This window comes from Cetorhinus maximus, chromosome 11 (genome assembly GCF_964194155.1).
Source record: "Cetorhinus maximus chromosome 11, sCetMax3.hap1.1, whole genome shotgun sequence".
Taxonomy (NCBI): domain Eukaryota; kingdom Metazoa; phylum Chordata; class Chondrichthyes; order Lamniformes; family Cetorhinidae; genus Cetorhinus; species Cetorhinus maximus.
This window is the reverse complement of record NC_135889.1, coordinates 107,646,420-107,669,247: the sequence shown is the minus strand read 5'-3', so window position 1 is coordinate 107,669,247 and position 22,828 is coordinate 107,646,420. Positions and strand designations below refer to the sequence as shown.

Sequence of the window (22,828 nt, the reverse complement as noted above, 5' to 3'; positions counted from 1 at the left end):
CACAAATACTCCAAATATTTCACTGTATAGTCACTGCATTGTGTTCAAATCTTAACCAAGTCCACAGCACTTAATAAAACTTGGACCAGGTTTTCCCTTTTTTTGACAAACCTGAGATTTTATTGTATTCACCCTCCTGTTAATCAGGAATGAAGGAAGAAATCTTACACTTACGCAGCACCTTTTCGGGACCCTAGGACATCTCAAAATTCCTTACGGCCAAAGAAGTGCATTTGAAGTGTAGTCACTGTCGCAACGTGGGAAGATTGCAATGCAATTAAACAGAAGCTTAGAAAAGAAAAGGAAGAATATTCAGCTCTGTAGTACCTGTTTTTTGTGGCCGTTCTGTGTCCAAAATGGTGTCTGCACTCTGAGTACACAATTCTGGTCTGTGCCATGCTGGATCCCATTTTGGTAAGGGACAACCAAGAGGCATCCTTTACCCTTTATCCATCAGAAGCAGGCATCAATCGATTAGCATATACAAATAAGGGGCTTAACTCCGGCTCATGCAACTTCGACTTGCGCCTGAAGCAGTCAGCATCAGCGCTGATTGCCTCCTGGAAAGCCAATGACATGGCACAAAATGAAAAGAAGGGTTAGTACTCACCTTAATTACTGCTGCTGCCAATCCAGCGATCTCTGACCCCCAATCCACCCCTTGCACCAGTCCCGATTTCCTAGTTCCCCCAACTCCTGATTGCACCCCGAGCCCCCACCCCCAACAATACTGCAGATTGTTGCGATGTTCTTTCCCAACCTCCTTGCACTCCCCTTGAAACTCAGTCGCATTCAGAGGGCCAGCTGCTCGTCCTCCAGACCCTTGCGATCTTACCTAATCACTGACCTGGACATTGGCACATGAACCTGCAGGCTCCTACCACTGTGCCTTCTATGTGACAATGAGGTCTGAGGCCCAAATTTTTTTGCTCCTTTGTTAGTATTCTGCAAGCGAGGAGCCCAAAAACATTCGCTGCTAAAATTCTAGGCCACAATGTTTTGTGTTGCACCCTCAACATTCAAGTTGCTACTTGCACCAGAAAGATGTTTTACATTAAAAGGTGGGTTGCCCTGTTTAAAATATATTTCTGCCAATTGACTTCTTTTGTGATATTTAGTGAGCAATTAGCAAAATAAACCCTGTTTATCAAATCAAGGGGCAATATAGTCTCTGGTTAAATTATATGATTCAGCGAAGCCTTCTTGCCATTGTTCCTTGTTGTCATGACAACACTGTTGGTAAGAAAACAGAGATCGGTTGGTGGAAAATGATTAGAAATCACAAGGTGTCCATACGTTTCTACAGAATAGCACGCTCCACAAGGAACATGTTCAAGGGCAGTCAGGGGCACTGTAAGTAAAGCGATCAGGGTTTGTTCTTGCAGCTTATCACATCTGATCTGCTGTTTAAGATGGTTTCAAACTGTAGCACATTGCAGACAGCATATGATCTTATGGAAATCTTAAACCAATGGTAATCCTAACTTGAGAAACCGCCATTGCTTAGGTCATAGCTGTTCATCACTTCTATGCAGCATCTTGACTCCCATGTCTATCCTAACAATACATAATGAAGTAAAATTGTCCCACGAACTCTGAAGTTTATGCTACAGGCTATAATAGAGATAGGAAGGTGATTACAAGGCAGTCTCAGGGCACAAGTGTATAAACAAATTTTGGTTCACTGTCAACTTTAAGACTTCTGCCTTGCAGATACTTTCAAGTTTTTACGGTGCTTTGTGATTTAACTGAATAATTTTTCACTGGTGTTTGCAATGTTTATTGAATGAAATAATGCTGTTCTAGTAAACCCCAATTAATGACAAATGAATGTATTATTAAGAAGGCTCACATATATGAATCTATATTTAATAACACTCCCAACTGTAAGTAAAGGTGACAACTTCTCATATGAAAACATTGGCCTGAATTTTTGCAAAGACGGAGAAGGTCTCCGGCTTATCCAAAATGGTGCCGGAAGCCCGTTTCCTGAAGTCCTGCCCATGAACCTGGCACTCGCCATTTTTACGGGGGTGGGGATACTGAGCAGGCTGTAGTTTGCACAGCCATGTTTCAAGGAGGCAGCTACACATGTTGAAGTCAGATTCAGTCAGATCCAACTCTCGCTAGTAGGATGTCCAAAACATGACTTATGCACTTTAGACTTATCAGGAGAAAATCTAAAGTTAGCGGAGCTCTTTGGAGAGGTCGGGTACTCCTTTGAAGAGGTAGGGTGCCCTTTTGGCTAGGTCAAGGGACACCTTTTGGAGAGGTTAGGTGCCTTTGGGAGAGGTATTGTGCTCTTTGGGAGAGGTCAAGTGCCCTTTGAGATTGTTAAAAGTAGATATGAATGTGCATAAAAAGTGGATAAACTCATTGGAACGGTCAAGCTGTCAAGGGAACTGGGAGCTGAAAAGCTGTCAAGAGAACAGTCAAAGCTTATTAAAACTGTCAAGTTGTCAAGGGAATTAAATCTCATGGCCTTTTAATTTAAAAAAAATCATTCTGCAGCTTTAAAAAATCAGTGCTTGCTATTTCACTCCTTAAGCCTGAGGGCAATTATTATAGGATTTGTGCTGCATTATTGATTTCACAAGCTGTCATTATTACAGTGGGGTGCCTGTCAGTTCAAAGTTTGATTGATAGCTCAAAGTGGTTATTAAGTCTTTGATGTAGGGCTATGAATACAAATGCTTGTTGTTGAAGGAATTTAAATGTAGTGAATGGATTTTTAAAAAATCAAAGTGTTGTTTTCAAATAGTGAATTCATCAGTAGACACTTAGAACTTTATTTTATTTCCTCTCAGCATGGGTCCTGAGGTCTGTCCACGGTGTATACTGGGTGAGTTGGCATAGAGGCTGTAAGGGCAATGGGTGGTGGGTGGGGCATGGGTTAGTATGAGTTTGCACCAAGTTGGCATAGGGGCTATTAAGGGCCATGGGGGTGGGTGGAGGGGCATAGGTTTACATGGAGGGAATGAAGGGCCATGGGTGGGTGGGGAGTGAGGAGGTGAGGCTCGAGGGATTTTTTTTTTGTTTTCTGCAGCTGGGCCGAGATCACCAAGGCTGACCTTTCACCTAGCCTGCTTCCGCATTCGACAGACCCTATGCTGCCTCTGATCTGCTTCCGAGGGTGGCAGACTCCAATTAACCCCAACTTCTCCAGAACAAAAATCCCGCTTTGCAGTGCACTTTCTCCTGATTTAGGTTTGCGGAGTTGGGAATTTTCCAGACATTGTGATTCCCTACCCAGGGTCAAAAATTCAGGCCATTGTTTCTTTTCTACATGATAACATACACATTGAACCATTAGAGTTCTCCAGGTGCTAAAGCTAGGGGTAGTTTGACCTGCTCTGCATTGAGTGTGTTAGCAGTGTTTGAGAGAAGTGTTTTCTTTCAGTATTTGAAAATATATCTGACATCATCTAGGAAAAAACGCTGTTCCTAAGCGAGTCAGTAATCGAGTGTGGAGAATTCATTGACCATGCTGATTCAGTATTCTGCAGCCTCAAACAGGTAGCCAAGTACCCAGTTATGTTATTAATGATTCATACTAAGTGGCTTTTTTTGCAGAAGTGTTGACTCCCTGAATGCAATGTCCAATGAGCAGCAGCAATGCCAGACGAGCGAAAGAGAGAAAAACAGAGAGAGAGAGAAATTGTCTCCTCTCTAACACTGAATTCAGTGTTCAGCAAGCTCCCATTGATCCTTTATCAAGACCTCAGTAGCTATCTAAAGACTTTACAATTTCTCCATAAAATGTCAGCTCTGTTTCACTGCCAGATTTCACATATGACATTGACAGCCCTGTTCTTCATTACCTTGCTTGTGTGGTTACACTGGAAGGGAGGCAGTTGTGTTCCTGAAGTTCTGTGCAAAGTTTGCCTTGTGTAATGATTTGACATGAGCTTAATCTACCTTTTTACCTTCACTAACTAGAATGGCCTGAGAGAAAATAAAGAGAAACTAAATTGTCCAATTCTGGGTAGCTTTGTACAACAGACATACTCTTTATTAACAACCAATTTGGGGCTACCCAAAGTTATTTCATTGAGGTGGTTTACAAAGCAGGAAGAGAAGATTTTCACCTATGTGTTCTGAGCTGGTCCCAGAGCTGAAATGGTTATGTTTTAATTCGCTACTTCATTCAGTTCCCAAGTCACTGACCTCCCGAGCTTCTAAAGGTTATACTTCGTTCAGATGGAGTGTGGTAGCAAGCAAAGTGTCTCCTATTACATAACAACTTGAATAATTTCAACCAGAGCTTTTGCAATACAAACATAAAATGCTTGAAATACTTCGCAGGTCATGTAGCATCTATGGGGAGAGAGACTGATCGATCACCTTTCACCAGAATATTTCTAGAATTGTCTTACCATTACCTCATTTCACCTTGCGATTCCCTTTGTCATTTAATCCCCTACCCTCCACTCTATTAAAGACCTTTTCCCCTTTGTTCTATCCCTGCTCCCTTCTCCCTGCACTTGTTTAAAATCTGTTCATTTCTTGCATCTTCTTAGTCCTGATGAAAGATAATCAATCTAAATGTTAGCTGTTTCTCTCTCTATAAATGCTGCCTAACCTGCTAAGTATTTCCAAGATTTTCTGTGTTTTTTTGTTTATTTCAAATCATAAGGATGTGCTGTCTCTGGAGAGAGTCCAGAGGAGGTTCACGAGAATGATCCCAGGAATGAAAGGCTTAACATATGAGGAACATTTGAGGACTCTGGGTCTACACTCGATGGAGTTTAGAAGGATGAGGGGGGATCTGATTGAAACTTACAGAATATTGAAAGGCCTGGATAGAGTGGACGTGGGGAAGATGTTTCCATTAGTAGGAGAGACTAGGACCCAAGGGCATAGCCTCAGAGTAAATGGAAGACCTTTTAGAACAGAGATGAGGAGAAAATTCTTTAGCCAGAGAGTGGTGAATCTATGGAATTCATTGCCACAGAAAGCTGTGGAGGCCAGGTCATTGAGTGTATTTAAGACCGAGATAGATAGGTTCTTGACTGGTAAGGGGATCAAAGATTACGGGGAGAAGGCGGGAGAATGGGGTTGAGAAACTTATCAGCCATGATTGAATGGCTGGGCAGACTCGATGGGCCAAATGGCCTAATTTCTGCTCCTATGTCTTTTGTCTTATGGTCTTATGGTCATAAGCATCAATAGTATTTTGCTTTTATATGAGTGAGCATTTGTAATAATTAAAGTTAATCCAGTTGTTTTATGGGCAGTATTTGTCCATGTTGTTTTGACTGAAGATTAGATTGCTATGCAGTTTCATTACGTACGAATTAAGAGCAGGAGTGGGCCACTGGGCCCCTTGAGCCTGCTCCGCCCTTCAATAAGATCATGGCTGATCTGATTTTTAATCTCCACTCCACATTCCCACTTACCCCCAATAACCTTTCATCCCCTTGCTTATAAAAATCTATCTACCTCTGCCTTAAAAATATTCAAAGACTCTTTTTCCACCACCTTTGAGGCAGAGAGCTCCAAAGACTCACAACCCTCTAATGGAAAATAATTCTCCTCATCTCTGTTCTAAATAGACGACCCCTTATTTTTAAACAGTGGCCCCTAGTACTGTTTTCTCCCAGAAGAGGAAACATCATTCCCACATCGACCCTGTCAAGACCCTTCAGGATCTTATATATTTCAGCCAGTCGCCTCTTACTCTTCTAAATTCCAGCGGATACGTGTCTAGCCTGTCCAAGCTTCCCTCATAAGACAACCCGCCCAACCAGGCATTAGTTTAGGAAACCTTCTTTGAACTGCTTCCAACACATTTACATCCTTCCTTACATAAAGAGACTAATACTGTACACTGTACTCTGATGTGGTCTCATCAATGCCCTGTGTAACTGAAGCATAACTTCCCTACTTTTGTATTAGATTCCCCTTACAATAAATTATAACATCCAATTAGCTTTCCTAATTACTTGCTGTACCTGCATACTAACTTTTCGTGATTCATGCAGTAGGACACCCAGATCCCTCTGCATCTCAGAGCTCTGCAATCTCTCATCATTTAGATAATATGATTCTTGTTTATTTTTCCTGCCAAGATGGACAATTTCATACTTTCCCACCTTATATTTCATTTGCTACGTCTTTGCCCATTCACTTAACCTATCTACATCCCTTTGTAGCCTCCCTGTTTCCTCTTTACATCTTACTATCCTACCTATCTTTGTGTCAGCAGCAAATTTAGCAACCATACCTTTGCTCCCTTCAACTAAGTCATTTATGTAAACTGTAAAAAGTTGAGGCCCCAGCACTGATACCTGTGGCAGACTACTCATTACATCTTGCTAACCAGAAAAAGACCCATTTATGCCTACCTTCTGTTTCCTGTTACTAGTTAGTCTTCTATCCATGCCATTATGTTACCCGCTACACCAAATGTTTTTAATTTTTGTAATAACCTTTGATGTGGCACCTTATCAAATGCCTTCTGGAAATCTAAATACAGTACATCCACTGGTTCCCCTTTATCCACGGCATAAGTTACTTCTTCAAAGAACTCCAATAAATTGGTGAAACCATTTCCAATTCACAAAACCATGTTGACTCTGCCTGATTGCCTTGAATTTTTCCAAGTGTTCTGCTATAACATCTTTAATAATAGCTGCTAACGTTTTCCCTATGACAGATGTTAAGCTAACCGGCCTGTAGCTTCCTGCTTTCTGTCTCCCTCCCTATTTGAATAAAGGAGTTACATTTGCTATTTTCTAATCTAATGGAGCCTTTCCCAAATTTGGGGAATTTTGGAAAATTAAAACTATCTCACTCACCACTTCTTTTAAGACCCTAGGATGGAGTCCGTCAGGAACCGAGGACTTGTCAGCCCACAGCTCAAACAATTTTCTTAGTACCACTTCCCCAGTAATTGAAATTTTCCTGACTTCCTCCCTCCCTTCCATCTCCTGATTTACAGCTAATTCTGGGATGTTACTTGTATCCTTTTTAGTGAAGACCGATGCAAATTACTGGATCAGTTCATCTATCATCTCCTTATTTTCCATTATTAATTCTCCAGACTCACTTTCTATAGGACCAACAATCACTTTGTTAACTCTTTTTAAAATATCCATAGAAACTCTTACGATCGGTCTTTATAGCTTTCTCTTTTCTTTTAAAGCTTTCCAGCTTTCTCTCGTACTCTAATTCATCAATCTTTTGGTCATTCTTTGCTATTTTTTACTTTCTGTCCAATCTTCTGACCTGCCATCCATCTTGGTGCAATTATTTAAAGTTGGATGCTATCTTTAATTTTTTTTTTAGTTAACCATGGATGGTGGATCCTTCCCTTGGAATTTTTCTTTCTTGTTGGAATATATATATTCCCCTTAAATATCCACCATTGCATCTCTATATTGACTTATCCCTTAACCTAATTTGCCAGTTCACTTTAGCTAGCTGTGCTTTCATGCCCTCATAATTGCCCTTATTTAAGTTTAAAATACTAGTCTTGGATCCACCCTTCTCTCCCTCAAACTGAATGTAAAATTCAATCAATTTAATTTATTGTGCAAGATGTGATGGATTTGCTTTTCTCCCTAGTTTGTTGCTCCAAATTGAGTGACTTATTGATATCCATGAGTATATTCATTCTAGAAAGCTTCACCTATATTTCCCAATTAATGCTGCATGTAACATTCAGATCATGAATGCATCATCTAAATTGTTTAAAAAAATACTTCAGAAAATAACAAAACACAGGGAGCACAAATGCAAATAGACAATGATTTCCCATTTTTTTACCCTTTTACAGTTTCAATTAAGTAATCCAAAACTTTCCTATTCTTGAAAATGAAAAAGAATGTACTTTTTGAAGAAACCCTCACCGCGCTTTTGTTAGCTCCAGACCTGACTGGTGTCAGCCATGGCTCAGTTGAAGTGAGTGTTGCACTGTTGGAGATGCCGTCTTTTGGATGAGATGTTGTCTGACGGCTCCATCTGCCCTCAAAGGTGGATGCAGAAGATGCCATGACAGTAAGAGCAGGTGAATTATCCCTGGTGTCCTGGCCACAAACATCATGAAAAATGATTTACCTGCTTACTATCAAATAGCTGCTTGTGGGAGCTTGCTGTGCAGAATTTAGTTGCTGTGTGTCCTACATTATAACAGCGACTGCACTTCATATGTATACCTTTGGCTGTTAGGTGCTTTGGGATGTCATGTAGTCATGAAGGGTGCCATATAAATGCAACTCTACAATTCCAAAGCTTTCTTGGCCAGCCTCCCTCCTTCCACCCCATAACTTGAAATCCCAATAACTTGACCTCATCAAAACTCTGGCTGCCTGCATTCTAATTTGCAACATATCCCGTTCACACGTCACTCTTGTGCTCACTGAACTACATTGGCAATTCTCACCCTTGCGTTCAAATTGCTCCAAGACCTCACCTCTCCCTATCTCTGTAACATCCTTCAGCTCCACGGCATTCCAGATTCTCTGCATGCCTCCAATTCTGGCCTCTGAAACACCCTTAATTTCCTTCACCCCACCATTAGCGTTCATGCCTTGAGCTGCCCAGATCCTAAATGCTGGAATTCCTTCTTTAATCTATTATATTCCTGGACTCATGCGAATACAGAATATTTACAGAGTCTGCTGAGGTAGGGAAAATGCTAACTTTACTGGAACATCTCTTACTGTATCTACATCGTACCACAAGGTTCTACAAGAGAGAGTAAGATCCTATGACATTGCATCATTTCCTGGGATGATGTATACTGCCTCATGAGCATGTTACACGGTTAGAATTAATCCCTTATACTGCATAAGCCTCTGCGCATCTCTACTTTGCACTTTTTCCTTTTAAGACATTCCTTAAAACATTCCTCTTTGACCAAGCTTTTGGTCATCTTCCCTAATATCTGCTTTTGTGTCTCGATATCTTGGTCAAAGTTTTTTTGATAACATGCCTGCGAAGGGATGTTTAACTACTTTAAAGGTGCTATATTGCTCTAACTTACTTTCTACTGCAGCATCCTTTTACACAGCCTCAATTTAAGTACCTTCTACCCCAAGTAACTGTATAATGATCAGTTATACTCCTAAAGCTGTACTATTTTCATGGAAAAATATGCTTTTTTTTGTTTGGAAGGGCAATAATCATTGTTTTAGTCGTGATGGCATAACTAGAACATAGGCACCAGATAAAGGATTTTGATCTGATTAACATCATCAGGTATTTTTAACAAAAGAAAATATTTGATAAACTCTTTTTCAAGAACTTGCGCACTTTGACAGGAATACAGGGTATATAAATTTGTTGCAGACTGGTGTATTTTTGAAATGCATTCTCCTAACTCTGATGACAATCTCAATAGGTAATAGCCTCGTTCACCCTGGGATTCAACTGCAGAATCTACTTGGGAAATGGGAAGGCTAGAGCTTTAACTACAAAAGGTCTTAACGATCTCATATAATAATCTACCATCTTTTCAGTATCGCTGATTCATCAACCTTCTCCCTTCAGCTTATTCTTGCCTCTATCCTGTTGGGGTCTCAAGCACCTAAAAAAGTGGAATGTTCTCACTTTCAATGTTCCTTTAAAACATTGGGTGCACCCTGTAGCCATCTTTGTCTTTAAAAATGCCCAATTTAACTCATGCAACTACGACATAAACTCAGGTTTTCTTGCCAAAAAATGACTAACTTTTAAAAAAAAAAATCATGCTACATAATCACTTTCCTTGTAAAGCGCTTGAGTTCTCATTTGACTTTTGGTCCTCTGATTTTTATTGCAGGGTTCAGCAGATTCCTACACTAGCAGGCCATCCGATTCTGATGTTTCCCTGGAGGAGGATCGTGATGGGGTTCGTCGTGAATCAGAGCAGCAGGCAGCAGTACAACTTGAAAGAGCCAAAGTAAGGGGATACTGATTCTGGCAGAGGTCAACCTGCTTCATGAGAAGACAAGGGCCCAGTATGATTTTGTCACAAATAATTCCGTTAGGTGTTATCCTCAAACATGGTAACTGGATCCTTTAAAGATAACAGAAATATGAGTACACCTACCTAGAAGGTCAACATTTTAAAAACTGACATTCAATGGTTTTTGTGCTTCTTGGTAGCTAAGTAGATAAATACAGCTTCTGGACTATCACTTAGTTTCTGGGTATAGGCTATATTAATCATTATAAAACTGGACCAATGGTGGGGCATTATGAACATACAACTCTACAGAATTGTCGGGTGGGAAATGGCCAACTTGTCCATTCAGCCTACTTGACACCATGATGGCCAGACCTCCTTGACCTTCTTCTTACCTCCCTCATGGCAGAGAGGGAAGCTGCGAGTGAGGTGGGGAGAGGGGGCGGGGGTCTTGTTGGAGAGGCCAGGGGAGAGAATGCACCCGCAGGGGGCCAGATGTTGGCGGGGATCGGTGGAGGGGGGTGGGGGGGAGGGTTGCATGATGTGGGGACAGGGGACCTTGGGGGAGGCGCTGGTGCAGTGACATTATCACCGGACTTGAAATCCAGGGGCCCAGAATAATGCTTTGGGGACCCAGGTTTGAATCCCACCACGGCAGATGGTGGGGTTTGAATTCAATATAAAAAAAAATCTGGAATTAAAAGCCTAATGAAACCATTGTCGATTGTCATAAAAACCCATTTGGTTCACTAATGCCCTTTAAGGAAGGAAAACTGCCATCCTTACCTTGTCTGGCCTACATGTGACTGCAGTTGTCTCTGAAATGGCCTAACAAGTCACCAAAACCGCTAAGAAGTCTGTAAGGGATGAAACCGGGCAGACCACCCAACATTGGCGTAGGCATTGGAAATGACAACGGCAAACTCAGCCCTGTCGATCCTTCAAAGTCCTCCTTACTAACATCTGGGCCAAAATTGGGAGAGCTATCTCGCAGACTAGTCAAGCAACAACCTGACAAGGTAAGAGGTCCAAGGCACTGCCATCACCATCCCTGGGTATGCCCTGTCCCACCGGCAGGACAGAGCCAGCAGAGGTGGCGGCACAGTGGTATACTGTTGGGAGGGAGTTGCCCTAGGAGTCCTCAACATCGACTCCAGATCCCATAAAGTCTCTGGCATCTGGTCAAACATGGGCAAGAAAATCTCCTGCAGATTACCACATACCATCATAAGTAGAGACCTGCCTGTGAGTCCCCTAAAAGTGATGTGGTGCTGCCTGCGAAGCCTGCCACTGATGACCACGGGTGCTGCCCTAGCAAGGTAGGCAAAGAAGCCTCAAAGTCCCAAGTAAAGTGCAGCTCGCCAGGTGCACATCGCTAATGTTCAATTGTGAAACACGTTGGCGACCCGGATGATCCAGCATGGGGGGGATGATTCCAGAAAACTGGGCTTATAATGATATGCAGATGTATCACAATGAAGCTCCCGACAGGTGGGGGCAGGAAACTCGGCCCGCCATTGACAGGCAGAGCGAATGATTGCAAACTGCTTTCATGACACCATGAAACCGATTTTTGGCTTTCAAGCCATTATTGTCTGCTCACATCCTCTATGATGCCCAATGCCAGCAGGCTTGGAAAATTCCATCCTAAATATTCCAGTTTATTTAACACATGGAATCCAGGAGGTTTCTGTGTGAATTGCCCTGCTGCTCCAGAAATTTTCCTATATTGCAATCTCGCCGTGAGACTACTATTGAAACAGAGTATTTACATGATAGATACCTACAAAAAAAAGCCAGAAAAAGTTAGGGCCTGGCCATTCCAGTGAACTTTAACAGTGTGATAAGTCTAAGCTTCTGCTAAATGGTCACTCTGGCACTGAAAATGAACTTTTACAAATGTGGAGTCACATTCCTTCTGATTTGAATTATCATTGGAGATGTTAAAAACTGAAAAAGAATTAAATACACTGACACTAAACATTTGTCATGTATAAAATTAAAACCAGTTTAAACTCGCCCTAAACTTATAATGTGAATGTACCCTAACGTTGGCTCGATGTGTTTTATTTTTCAGACCAAACCGGTTGCATTTGCTGTAAGAACGAATGTCACTTATTGTGGGGCTCTGGATGAAGATGTACCAGTCCCAGGAACTGCCATCTCTTTTGATGCCAAAGACTTTCTACATATTAAAGAAGTAAGTCAATGAGCTTCACTAACATAAAGGGGAAGAATTTATAAACTTTCGCACTTGTTTGAAGAAGGGAAAGGCTGGCAGCTCGGGAACACAACCTAACTTGGAGTGGGCTTTGTAATGGCTTCTTAACTCATCCATAGCATTAGCATCCTGCTTCCGGGTTTCCCGGCTAATCAGAGAATGTGGGCGCGATAACAACAGTTGACTGATCCTTCTTTAAAGGGACCCCGACAGAGGCCAGAATGGCTTCATTGCAGATCTATTAGTGAAGATATAGCAAACATAAGTATGGAGGTGCAACGTGGGAAAGCCGCTCACCCTGATTCTATCAGACACTCGCTGGAGGTCAGACTGTGGGCTGTGAGTGTCTGGAGAAAAATATTGTTCATTGTAGATGGGAGAATGAGACCAGTCTCTGAAGCAAAAACAACATGGCTCAGAGTTGCTGAAGAAGTGAGCACCAGGAGTGTGGTACCTTATGGCTGGATATCGTGCCAAAAAAAGTTCAGTGACCACATAAGGATAGGAAAGGTAAGTGGCATGGCACATTCAAGTGCCACCCCCCACACTCTGAATTCCCCAGCATTCTCATGCACAGCATTCCTGAGCCCAACACACCTTGCAGCCCCACTCATTCCTGTCTCTCGATTCTCCTCCCTTCAGGTCTCCATCGAAACAACCTACACTGACAGTCACCTTCATCTTATTGCCCATCCCTCACCGTTACCTTCCACAAATGTTGTTTATTCCATCCTTTCCACAATCCATTTCGAACACTCATAACTCTCTTGTTTCGCTTTTTGCGGAAGTGTGTGCAGAAATCCAGGGAGGTGTACAGACTGCGGGTGTGGCCCTCCAGTGATAGCTACCCTGACTGTGGAGGTCTGTGGAGGAGGCGGCGTTAGAGATTGGCAGGGCGGCGGAGTCCATGACCACTGGCGATGGATAGACTGAAGTCTTCCAGATATTTGGTGTCAGATCACATTGCCATTTGGCAAGTATCAATCACTTATGTTGAAATATTGTCACCACAAACTGAGGTATGAGAGTTTTCACAATAATGACTTGGAACCCTTTCCCCATGTTAGTTCTAATTCATATCTTTCATCTTCCACAGGTCGTTCAAGCCTGACACAAGAGCTGGAGTAGGAGGTGGCTGAGGGTCCCTCAGAGGAGGCTGCGCGCTTTGAGGAAGCACTATCACACGACTCATATGCAGCCTCTTCCAGCACAGATAAATGCCTTGATGGGGCCTCTAAGGGAGGTAGCTAGATTGTGCTGTGGGTATTGCCTTCTTTGAGCTGGAGCTTTGTGTGCATCCCCTCTGCCTTGTGGAGCAGCAACTGGCTAAGGGGAAGGCAACTGATGCTTCTGCTGGTGTTGCTGGTGCTGCTCCTCCTTTTCCTCATTCGAGGTCCAAAATAGAGCTGCATAAACTGCTCCCATGCTGCAGTGAAGGCTGATGGCAGGGAAGTGTAATCAAAGTGAGAAAAGTCCAAGGTGGTCGAAATAACCTCCAAAAATGTTGGAAATCATGTCCAAAACAAATGAAAGCACATTCTCAGAACAAGTCCTGTGAGTGAAAGTCTTTCACCGAAGCAATTAAGCAGCTGCCCTGTTGGTAGTTGAATACTTTCCAGCTCGCCAGTTTCAAAGCCCTGTCAGTCCCCATTGTGTTCTCACCTTATTGACCATTGCGAGTTTTAGGCTGCTCAGGAAACCCATGCGCTGGCACTTAAAGCCAGAATGCAGAGTTAAATCTGTTTTAAATTGCTTTTTTACGTATTTAATTCACAGACTTGCCATCCCCACCGGAGTTTCCTGCACTCCTTCGAAACTCACCAACAGATTAAATGTGGAAGAGATTGAGATGATTTTGGGTTTCCGACATGCTGGCATTTTTTGAAGTTTCAACCCTCACCTACGCACCGGCAACTGCCCCCGCCTCGCAGGTTAAAATTGGGCCTGATGTAGATTCTGCCATCCCTAGGTATCTAAGCAGCATTATTGTCAAACAGGAGCAATTTCAATTATCACTGAGTAGTGAAAATGCCATACATACTTAGGCTAGTTGAAGGTTCAGATCAGTAACGGAACAATTAAAATTAACGGGCTTGTACTGCTGTTAGCGCTGAAACAAAACCTGGATGAACATCTTCGGGAGTGGCATGAAGCCAATCTTCTCAATCTGAATTACTGAAATAGAAAAGCAGGACATCAGGATGCTGAGGTGTAAGGAAACAGTGAAGCCCTTGGTCCACGTTGTGTTGTACCAGACATGCGAAGAAATAAATGGTGAGGCAATGGATCAGATCTGTGTGGAAGTGAAGAGCTTGAATACTATTTTAAGCCTTGTGAATAAATAACATCTTTTGTGACTCTTTCGTCCACAAAGCTACAGCATCCAACTCGAACATTCTTCTGCATGATGAATATTTCTATAGCTCCGATGCTTCAAAGTTTAAATGCCAACCAGTGAATTGAAATCAACTTCCAATACAAGTTGCATGACATTGGAGGGGATGTAATCTTGGTGACAGGATTCCCGCTCGCCAAGTCCTGTGTGCCGCCTCCATTGGGAAAGGCCTGACAGAATGAAGTGCCCGTCAGGCACTTAACCGGCCAGTGTTGGGCCTTCCACGGTATTTACAAACCTGGGAGCGGATATCACGTCCGTCCACTCAGAACTGCCGGCTAATCAGAGGCTGGCAGCTCTCCGTTGCCCGCAGCACCATTGGGTGCAGTGGCTGAGGCTGGTAAAGCATCCAGGGAGATGCCTAGGATCACCAAGATACCTTAGGTCACAGGTGGGCGAGCGCAGGGTGGGGGTTGGTGGCTGGGTCAGGAGAGGGGTCGGAAGAAAGGGAATGGGGGTGTGGCTTTTCGTGGGGCCCAAGAGCCTTTCCCGATGCTGGGTCTCTCGATCAGCCGCTGAATGTCTTTGAGCGAGGGCCTCCCTGGGGTCGCACAGGTTTGCATGGTGAGCGCCCCCACCTGCCGCTGCAAAATGAGGCTCTTAATTTGGCATTAATTGCCCACTTACGGGCCTCAATTAGCTTCTCAGCAGGAAGGGCGTGCACGAGCCTGGGCTTAAATCAGATGGAGATGGGGAGGCAGCGGAGTCTCCGCACTGCACCCTCCCATCCAATCAAATGAAACCTAAATCACCACCTCCCCCGCAACTACCTCTAAACCTGCCGCTGGGGGAGCATGAAAATCCCCCCCATAATCTCGTGCCCTTTTCTCACACTTGTGGCATTGAATGAGGATTGAATAACGTGACTCGGAGTAATACTCAGCTACTGAAAAAACTTTCTATTTTATCACTTAAGAGCTGTATACAACTGACAAACAGACGCAAGTTATTGCTGCACCCCAGATACAACATTTGTGGACATGCTCATACTCAAGAATAATCAGAGGTTCTTAACAGGAACTTGAGTTTACTTTGTTCAGAGAGGGGCTGGGAAGCAGGCTTCTGAACTGCAGTACTAGCGAAGGAATTCCCTTTCTATTCCTACTGTCCTACATCAGTTCATTTTCTCTCTGGCTCCTCATGTTGATATGAAAGGCACCATTTTGGAAATTTATTCAGATAAACTGTCAGTCACCATCCACTGGTGCATTCTCCATGGCAACGCCTCTACCAATGAGAGCCCACTTGCCAACCAATCAGCACTCTCTTCTCATACAGTATAAATATGTTGTTTCCCCTGGAATTGGTATTTTCTTGCGAATTTTCCTGATAAGTGCAAGACAAAAAGCTTCAACAAAAATGTCTCTCTCTTCAGCAATTCTCAAATAAATTTAGTAATATTTATTGAGTGGGACAATACATTAACAAGCAAGGTGGCCCGTGACATGATAATTGCATAAGTTTGTTCGTGTAAGATGCTTAATGGCTTAAATTTCTTCAGCTTGCCAAAGTTGCATTTTAACTTGCCACTAACTAGTGCTAAGTAACTCGCGAGCATGGTGACAGTTTAGTGACAGGGACTCCTGTCACAAGCTTAAAACTGACACGTTTTAACCGTGAAATAATATGGTGTACTGCTTCTTTTTTGCTCTTGCATTGTGTGTAGGAATATACTTGGTAATCATGAACAGTAGAGTCACAGGAGAATTAATGTAATTGAAATGATATTATGATGCAGTTTTACTTCATCACCTCCGCTGTTGTTTCGCCTTTTGAAGTTGACATCTCCATCTGTTTCAACAGAAGTACAACAACGACTGGTGGATAGGGCGATTGGTGAAAGAGGGCTGTGAAATTGGATTCATCCCAAGCCCCCTCAAACTCGAGAACATCCGAATACAGCGGGAGCAGAAATCTCGACAGGGACGTTTTTACAGCGGGTAAGGACCTGCTGAACGTTGGATCATGATTATTAGGCAGTGGGCTGATTTAAAAACAAATTGGAAGCAGGGTTGGGGAAAGAGGAACAGTTTTCCCTGTCTGCTATTTGTCATGAAGTCACAATAACATTATGCTACAAATATCAGTTAGCTTTGTTGTGAACGATCTAGCTTGCACTATCGTGGTTGGTGCCTGTGGAGGGGGCGTGCTACAAGTGCTGGAGGAAACTCTGATCGAATGACGGTTGTGGTCTGCAGAGGAGCTTTACCACCTTACGGTGAATATCTAAGAAAATATTGCAGAGATATTGGGTTGGACTTTCATCTTAGAGGGAGGTAGTGGGAGTCGGGAAGTTTCCCGCCTCGGCCCGCCTACCTCAAGAGACAATAGCAGCAAAGATGGGATTTTCATTACGGGGGTGGTACGGGCGCTAATTGGATTTGGGCCCGCCTCCCCGGAAAGAGCCTCCCCAGAGGCTGCCTTGGGCTGCCAGGCGCTGAGGTGGGCTGTCTAAAAGGCCTGCCTCGGTGCTGTAGGACTTTGATCAAGTTGTAATAATGATAGCAAAACAAAGAACAGCCTTCTAAGGCCTCACCCTTCACACCTCCTCAACCCCCACACTCCCAAATGACCCATCCATGCCAACTTGTGCCACCTCATGCGCCCCCTGTCCACCATCCACCCCCCCCCCCCCCCGCCCCCGTCAAAACATGGTCCCTCTTCCCCTCCATGTCAGGCTATGCTCCTTCACCCAACCCCCATGGCATCTTTGCCAAAAACGAATCAATTCTTCCTTTGGCCATACCCTGCCTGTGTGCCAAGTTTTTATTGAAATCCGTCCATTAGTATTTGAGATATATTGTTTATAGACAGACTGACAAACTGGGGCAAAAGCACTACCTATGCCCACCTTTAGTGGCAGAGATCATAATCCCACCATAAATTCAGATGGTATTGGAAATTTAACAGGAAAAAGTTTAAGCATTTTTCCAAAATTCATATGAACATTGAATTGAGGTCATTGCCTGATAATCACTCATAAGTTTTCAGTTTCTTTCCAAGTATCATTCCGGATGTTGTACTTATGCCTTGGCTCTTTTGTGGTGCTGCTTACAGGCTGATGAGGGTGTTCCACACAATTGCTGCATCGTGCATGGCACTGAATGAGATTCTGGTTTTCTTCTTGCTTTTGTGATTGTCAAAGTCAAGGATGTCAGTGCTGTGAAATAGTAAAACTTTCCCATTTTGGGTACTATGAGCTTGCATTTCCAGATCAAGTACAGCATGTGCCACATGTTGAGTTAACCTCCCGCTGTTCTGTCCCAACCATATGCCTTAACTCCATCCTCTGACAGAGTTAAGGTCGATCTTTAAAAAATCCTATGTATTGTAACATTTTCGTCCTTTGGAGAAGGGTGTTGCCTCAGTGGGTATGTCAGGTGTCCTGAGTCAGAAGGCTGTGGGCTCAAGTCTCACTCTAGAAACATCAGTGCAAAATCTAGGCTGACACTCCAGTGCAGTATTGATTGAGTGCTGCAATGTCAGGGATGCCATCTTTTGGTTGAGGCATTAAACCAGTGCCCTATCTGCCAACTTGGGTGGATGTAAGAGATTCAAAACTTTCCTGGAATTTTAAAAAATTTATGGGAAATAGACAAGACCAATAATAAGGGCAATGCCCATCCCTAATTGCCCTTCGACTGAGTGGCTTGCTAGGCTATTACAGAGGGCAGTCAAGAGTCAACCACATTGCTTTGGATCTGGAGTCACATGTAGGCCAGACCAGTTAAGGATGGCAGATTTCCTTCCCTGAAAGACATTCATGAAACAGATGGGTTTTTACAACAATTGTTGGTAATTTCATGACACCAATACTGAGACTAGCTTTTAATTCCATTTTTTAAATTAACTGAATTTAAATCCCGCCAGCTGCCATGGTGGGAGTTAAACCCATGTCCCCATGGCATTAGCCGTGGCTTCTAGTTTAATAGTCCAGTGACATTAGTGCTACGGCACTATCTCCCCTAAATGGATCATAGCACAATGGAAGTTTACAGCAGGGAAGCTGACCATTCAGTCTGTTGCCACAAACTCTGTGCCTCACTGCCCATTTCACAATGTTGTCATCATCGATGTCATTATTGTGTCTGTGCCAGCTCTTTGTTAAAGCAATTCAAAACTAATCCCATTGCACGCATTCTCCCCAAAGCCCTGAAAATTTCTGTACTTCAAATATTTATCCACTTTTCATTTAGACAAAGTAATTGTCTCTGCCTCAACCACTCTCTGTGGAAAAGCATTTCCAAATTTGATCAATTGACATTCTCATAATGACCATTTGAAATCATTGACTCACCAAAATGATGCTGCCTCTATGTCCAAGGATTCTTAGATATGCTCTATGGACATGCTGGAAGTGATGGAAATGGCAGCGGATGATCCATTGAATACAGAGACTGGTAGGGCAGAAGATGAGGACAGGGGGAACCCAATCATGGCTCTGAAAGTGAGAGCAGAAGTGTGTGAAATAGATCTGACTTAGCCGAAAACAGGTGGGCAGGATTCCTCAGTTGATGAGAAAGAGAAACATAATGGAAGCTTTTTGTCGGAAGCAATGCCGACAACCTAAAAGCTACCAATCTTGCAGGCTTTCTATTCTTGTTCCAAGAAGGGTGCATGAATAAGCCCAACAATCACAAGCCAGTCAGGTTAATTTTGGTGTTGAGGAAGCTTTTAGAAATGATAATTCAAGAAAAAATTAATAGGCGCTCGGGCAAATGCGAGTTAATTAAGAAAAGACAACACACATTTTTCAAGGGCAAATCAGGTTTAGCTAACATGCGTAAGTTTTTTGATGAAGTAATAGAGGGCAGATGAGGATAATAAGGTTGATGTGGTATGCATAGACTTCCAAAGGCATTTGATACAGTACCGCACAACAGCCTTGTGATCAAAGTTAGAGCCCATGGTATCAAAGGGACAGTAGCAACACGGATACAAAATTGGTTGAGTGACAGGAAACCGAGTTGTTCTTCGGACTGGAGGAAGGTTTATCGTGGAGTTCCCAGGGATCGGTGTTAGGATCCCTCCTTTTCCTGATTTGTATTAACGACTTAGGCTTTAGTGTGCAAGGCACAATTTCAAAATTTACAGATGACATGAAACTTGAAGAGTTGTGAGGAGGATAGTATTAAACTTCAAAAAAACATAAACAGGTTGGTGGAATGGTGGACAAGTGACAGATGAAATTTAAAGCAGGAAAGTTTGAGGTGACTGATTTTGCTAGGAAGAATGGGGAGAGACAATATAAAATAAAGGTTACAGTTCTAAGGTGGGACTGCAGGAACAAAGAGACCTGGAGCTATATGGACACAAATCATTGAAGGTGGCAGGGAAGGTTGAGAAAGTGATAAAGAAAGCAGAGGGGATCCTAGGCTTTATAAATGGGGCATCGAGTACAAAGCAAAGAATATATGATAAACCTGTAAAAAAAAACACTGGTTCATCACCAACTAGAGCATTGCGTCTTGTTCTGGCCACAACACTTTAGAATGGATTGGATTAGAAAGGGTGCAGAAAAATTCTTTTTGAGAATGTTACCAAGGATGAGGAACTTCAGTTATGTATATAAATTGGTGGAGCAAGGCCTGTTCTTATTGGAGAAGAGAAAGTTGAGGGGAAATTTGGTGGAGGTACTTGGGGTCTGGACAGAGTAGATAGGGAGAACCTGTTCCCATTGATGGAAGGATTGAGGACCAGAGGACGCTGACTTAATTTGATTGGTAAAAGAAGGAATGCCGACATGAGGAAGAACATTTTACGCAGTGAATGATTTGGATCTCGAATGCACTGTATGATTGTGGTGGAGGCTGAGTCAATTGTAGCTTTAAGACCATAAGACAGAGCAGAAATAGGCCATTCAACCCATCGAGTCTGCTGCGCCATTCAGTGAGATCATGGCTGATCTGATAATCCTCAGCTCCACTTTCCTGCCTTTTCCCCATAACCCTTGATTCCCTTACTGATTAAAAATCTATCTATCTCAGCCTTGAATATACTTAACAACCCAGCCTCTACAGACCTCTGTGGTAAAGAATTCCACCAATCCACTACCCTCTGAGAGAAGAAATTCCTCCTCATCTCTGTCTTAAATGGGCAACCCCTTACTCTGAGATTATGCCCTCTAGTCCTAGACTCTCCTACAAGGGAAAACAACCTCTCAGCATCTACCCTGTCAAGCCCCCTAAAAATCTTATATGTTTCAATAAGGTCGCCTCTCATCCTTCTAAACTCCAGTGAGTACAGGCCCAATCTACTCAACCTCTCCTCATAAGAAAATCCCTCCATACCCGGAATGAACCTAATGAACCTTCTCTGGACTGCCTCCAATGCCAGTATATCTTTCCTTAGATAAGGGGACCAAAACTGTTCACAGTATTCTAGGTGTGGTCTAACTAGTGCCTTGTATAGTTTTAGCAAGACTTCCCTCTTTTTATACTCCATTCCCTTTGAAATAAAGGCCAACATTCCATTTGCCTTCTCTATTACCTGCTGAACTTGTATGCTAGCTTTTTGTGATTCATGCACGAGGATCCCCAAATCTGTCTGTGTTGTAGATTTCTGCAGTCTTTCTCCAATTAAATAATATTCAGCTCTTCTATTCTTCCTGCCAAAGTGCATAACCTCACATTTTCCCACATTATATTCCATCTGCCAAGTTTTTGCCCACTCACTTAACCTGTCCATATCCCTCTGTAGACTCTTTGTGTCATCCTCACCACTTGCCTTCCCACCTATTTTTGTGTCATCCACAAACTTGGCGATAGTACATTCACTTCCCTCATCCAAGTCATTAATATATATTGTGGCCCTAGCACTGATCCCTGTGGCACTCCACTAGATACTGGTTGCCACCCTGAAAATGCCCCACTTTCAAAAGAGTTGGATCATTATCCGAAGAGGAAAAATTTGTAAGGAATGGTGAAATATTTCCAAGTCAGGATGGTGAGTGACTTGGAGGGGAACTTGAAGGTAGTGGTGTTCCCATGTATCTGCTGCCCTTGTCCTTTTAGGTGTTAATCAGGCTGTTTGAGAAGACGCACCTTGTCCTACTGGGCTCCATATGAATAATGTAGAAGATTTCCCATACACATGTTGCAGCATCCCCTCAAAGATGTCCACTGAGAGGCCTACTTTCTTTAAATACTTAGGCCAGGGTTTTCTGTGCCCGCTGACGTGGGCATGTTTGATGGCGTGAGCGGACAATGTGGTGCAATCGATTTCATGATGGCATGAAACCAGTTCGTGATCATCCGCTCAGCTCGCCAATGGTGGTCTGCGTTCTCTGGCATCGGACATCGGGAACCTCATTGTAATACATCTGCATATCATTGTTAGACATGCCCATCGGAAGCGTCCACCCATGTCATCAGGGAAACATGCTGACGTGTTTCACAACAACACATAAGGGACGTGCACCTGGTGGGCTGCACTTTGTTCAGAACTTCAAGGTTTGTTTGCCTTCGGTCAGCACTCGCAGTCATCAGCACCAAGCTTCACAGACAGCACCACATCATTTTTAGGGAGGCTCACATCAGGTCTCTACCTACCAGATCAGCCATATGTGGGTGGCTTTTCAATGGCTGCAGGGCTAGGTTTTGCTTGGGGAAGGGGGAGAAGTGGCCTCAGGCAAGGGAAGAAGCTGCAAGATGAGGTCGGTACTGGGGAAGGAGGGTAACCCAGGGTGTGTGTGTGGGGGCACATGTTGATCTGTGCAAGTGCCCTCAAGATGGTGAGGGCTGAGGATGCTGACTCCAGGGGAGATGAGTCCAGATGGAGATGTGAGGGTGTGTGTGAGAGAGTGAGTGGTGATATCCCTTGAGCTGGCAGTGAGTGAGATGCCAGTGAATGTGTGGTGGGCTTGTGAGTGTGTGAGCTTAGAGTGATGAGATGGTTGCCTTACCCTGGTGGCACGGACGAGATCATTCATCCTCTTTCTGCACTGGATGGTAAACCTCTTCTGTGCAGCATTGGCACTGACCACCACTGCCACCACCTCCCAAGCCTGGTTGGGCACGCCACTGCCCATCCTGCGAACAGAGCTGGGGTAGAGGACATCGCGGCGAGCCTCCACGGCATCCAAAAGGCGTTCCAGTGACGTGTCACTAAAGCTGGGGGCTGCAGTCTTTTTTGCCTTTCGTGGACATCTTCCCTGCAGTAGTTTAGGCTGGAGACACTGAGATGTGTGAACACGGTTGGACTTTAAATATGGTGCCTGGCGTGATGAAGCAGCGAGGTGATGGCGTGGCAGGCGAATGAGAGCCCGCCCACCATGGAAACGGCGTGTTTCCCGGGAATGTATAAGTAATGCGGTGGCTTG

General features: G+C 43.6%; 1 protein-coding gene across 4 annotated transcripts in view; it reads left to right on the top strand.

Annotated features, from left to right (window-relative positions):
• Positions 1 to 22,828, top strand: part of cacnb4a (calcium channel, voltage-dependent, beta 4a subunit) — a 205,431-nt gene that overhangs the window by 98,914 nt on the left and 83,689 nt on the right. For all 4 annotated transcript variants that reach the window (XM_078552567.1, XM_078552569.1, XM_078552565.1 and 1 more), the window contains exons 2-4: positions 9,767 to 9,886; positions 11,970 to 12,092; positions 16,312 to 16,448. In XM_078552567.1, coding sequence (XP_078408693.1) covers positions 9,767 to 9,886; positions 11,970 to 12,092; positions 16,312 to 16,448 — 380 coding nt within the window. The remainder of the gene's footprint in view (positions 1 to 9,766; positions 9,887 to 11,969; positions 12,093 to 16,311; positions 16,449 to 22,828) is intronic.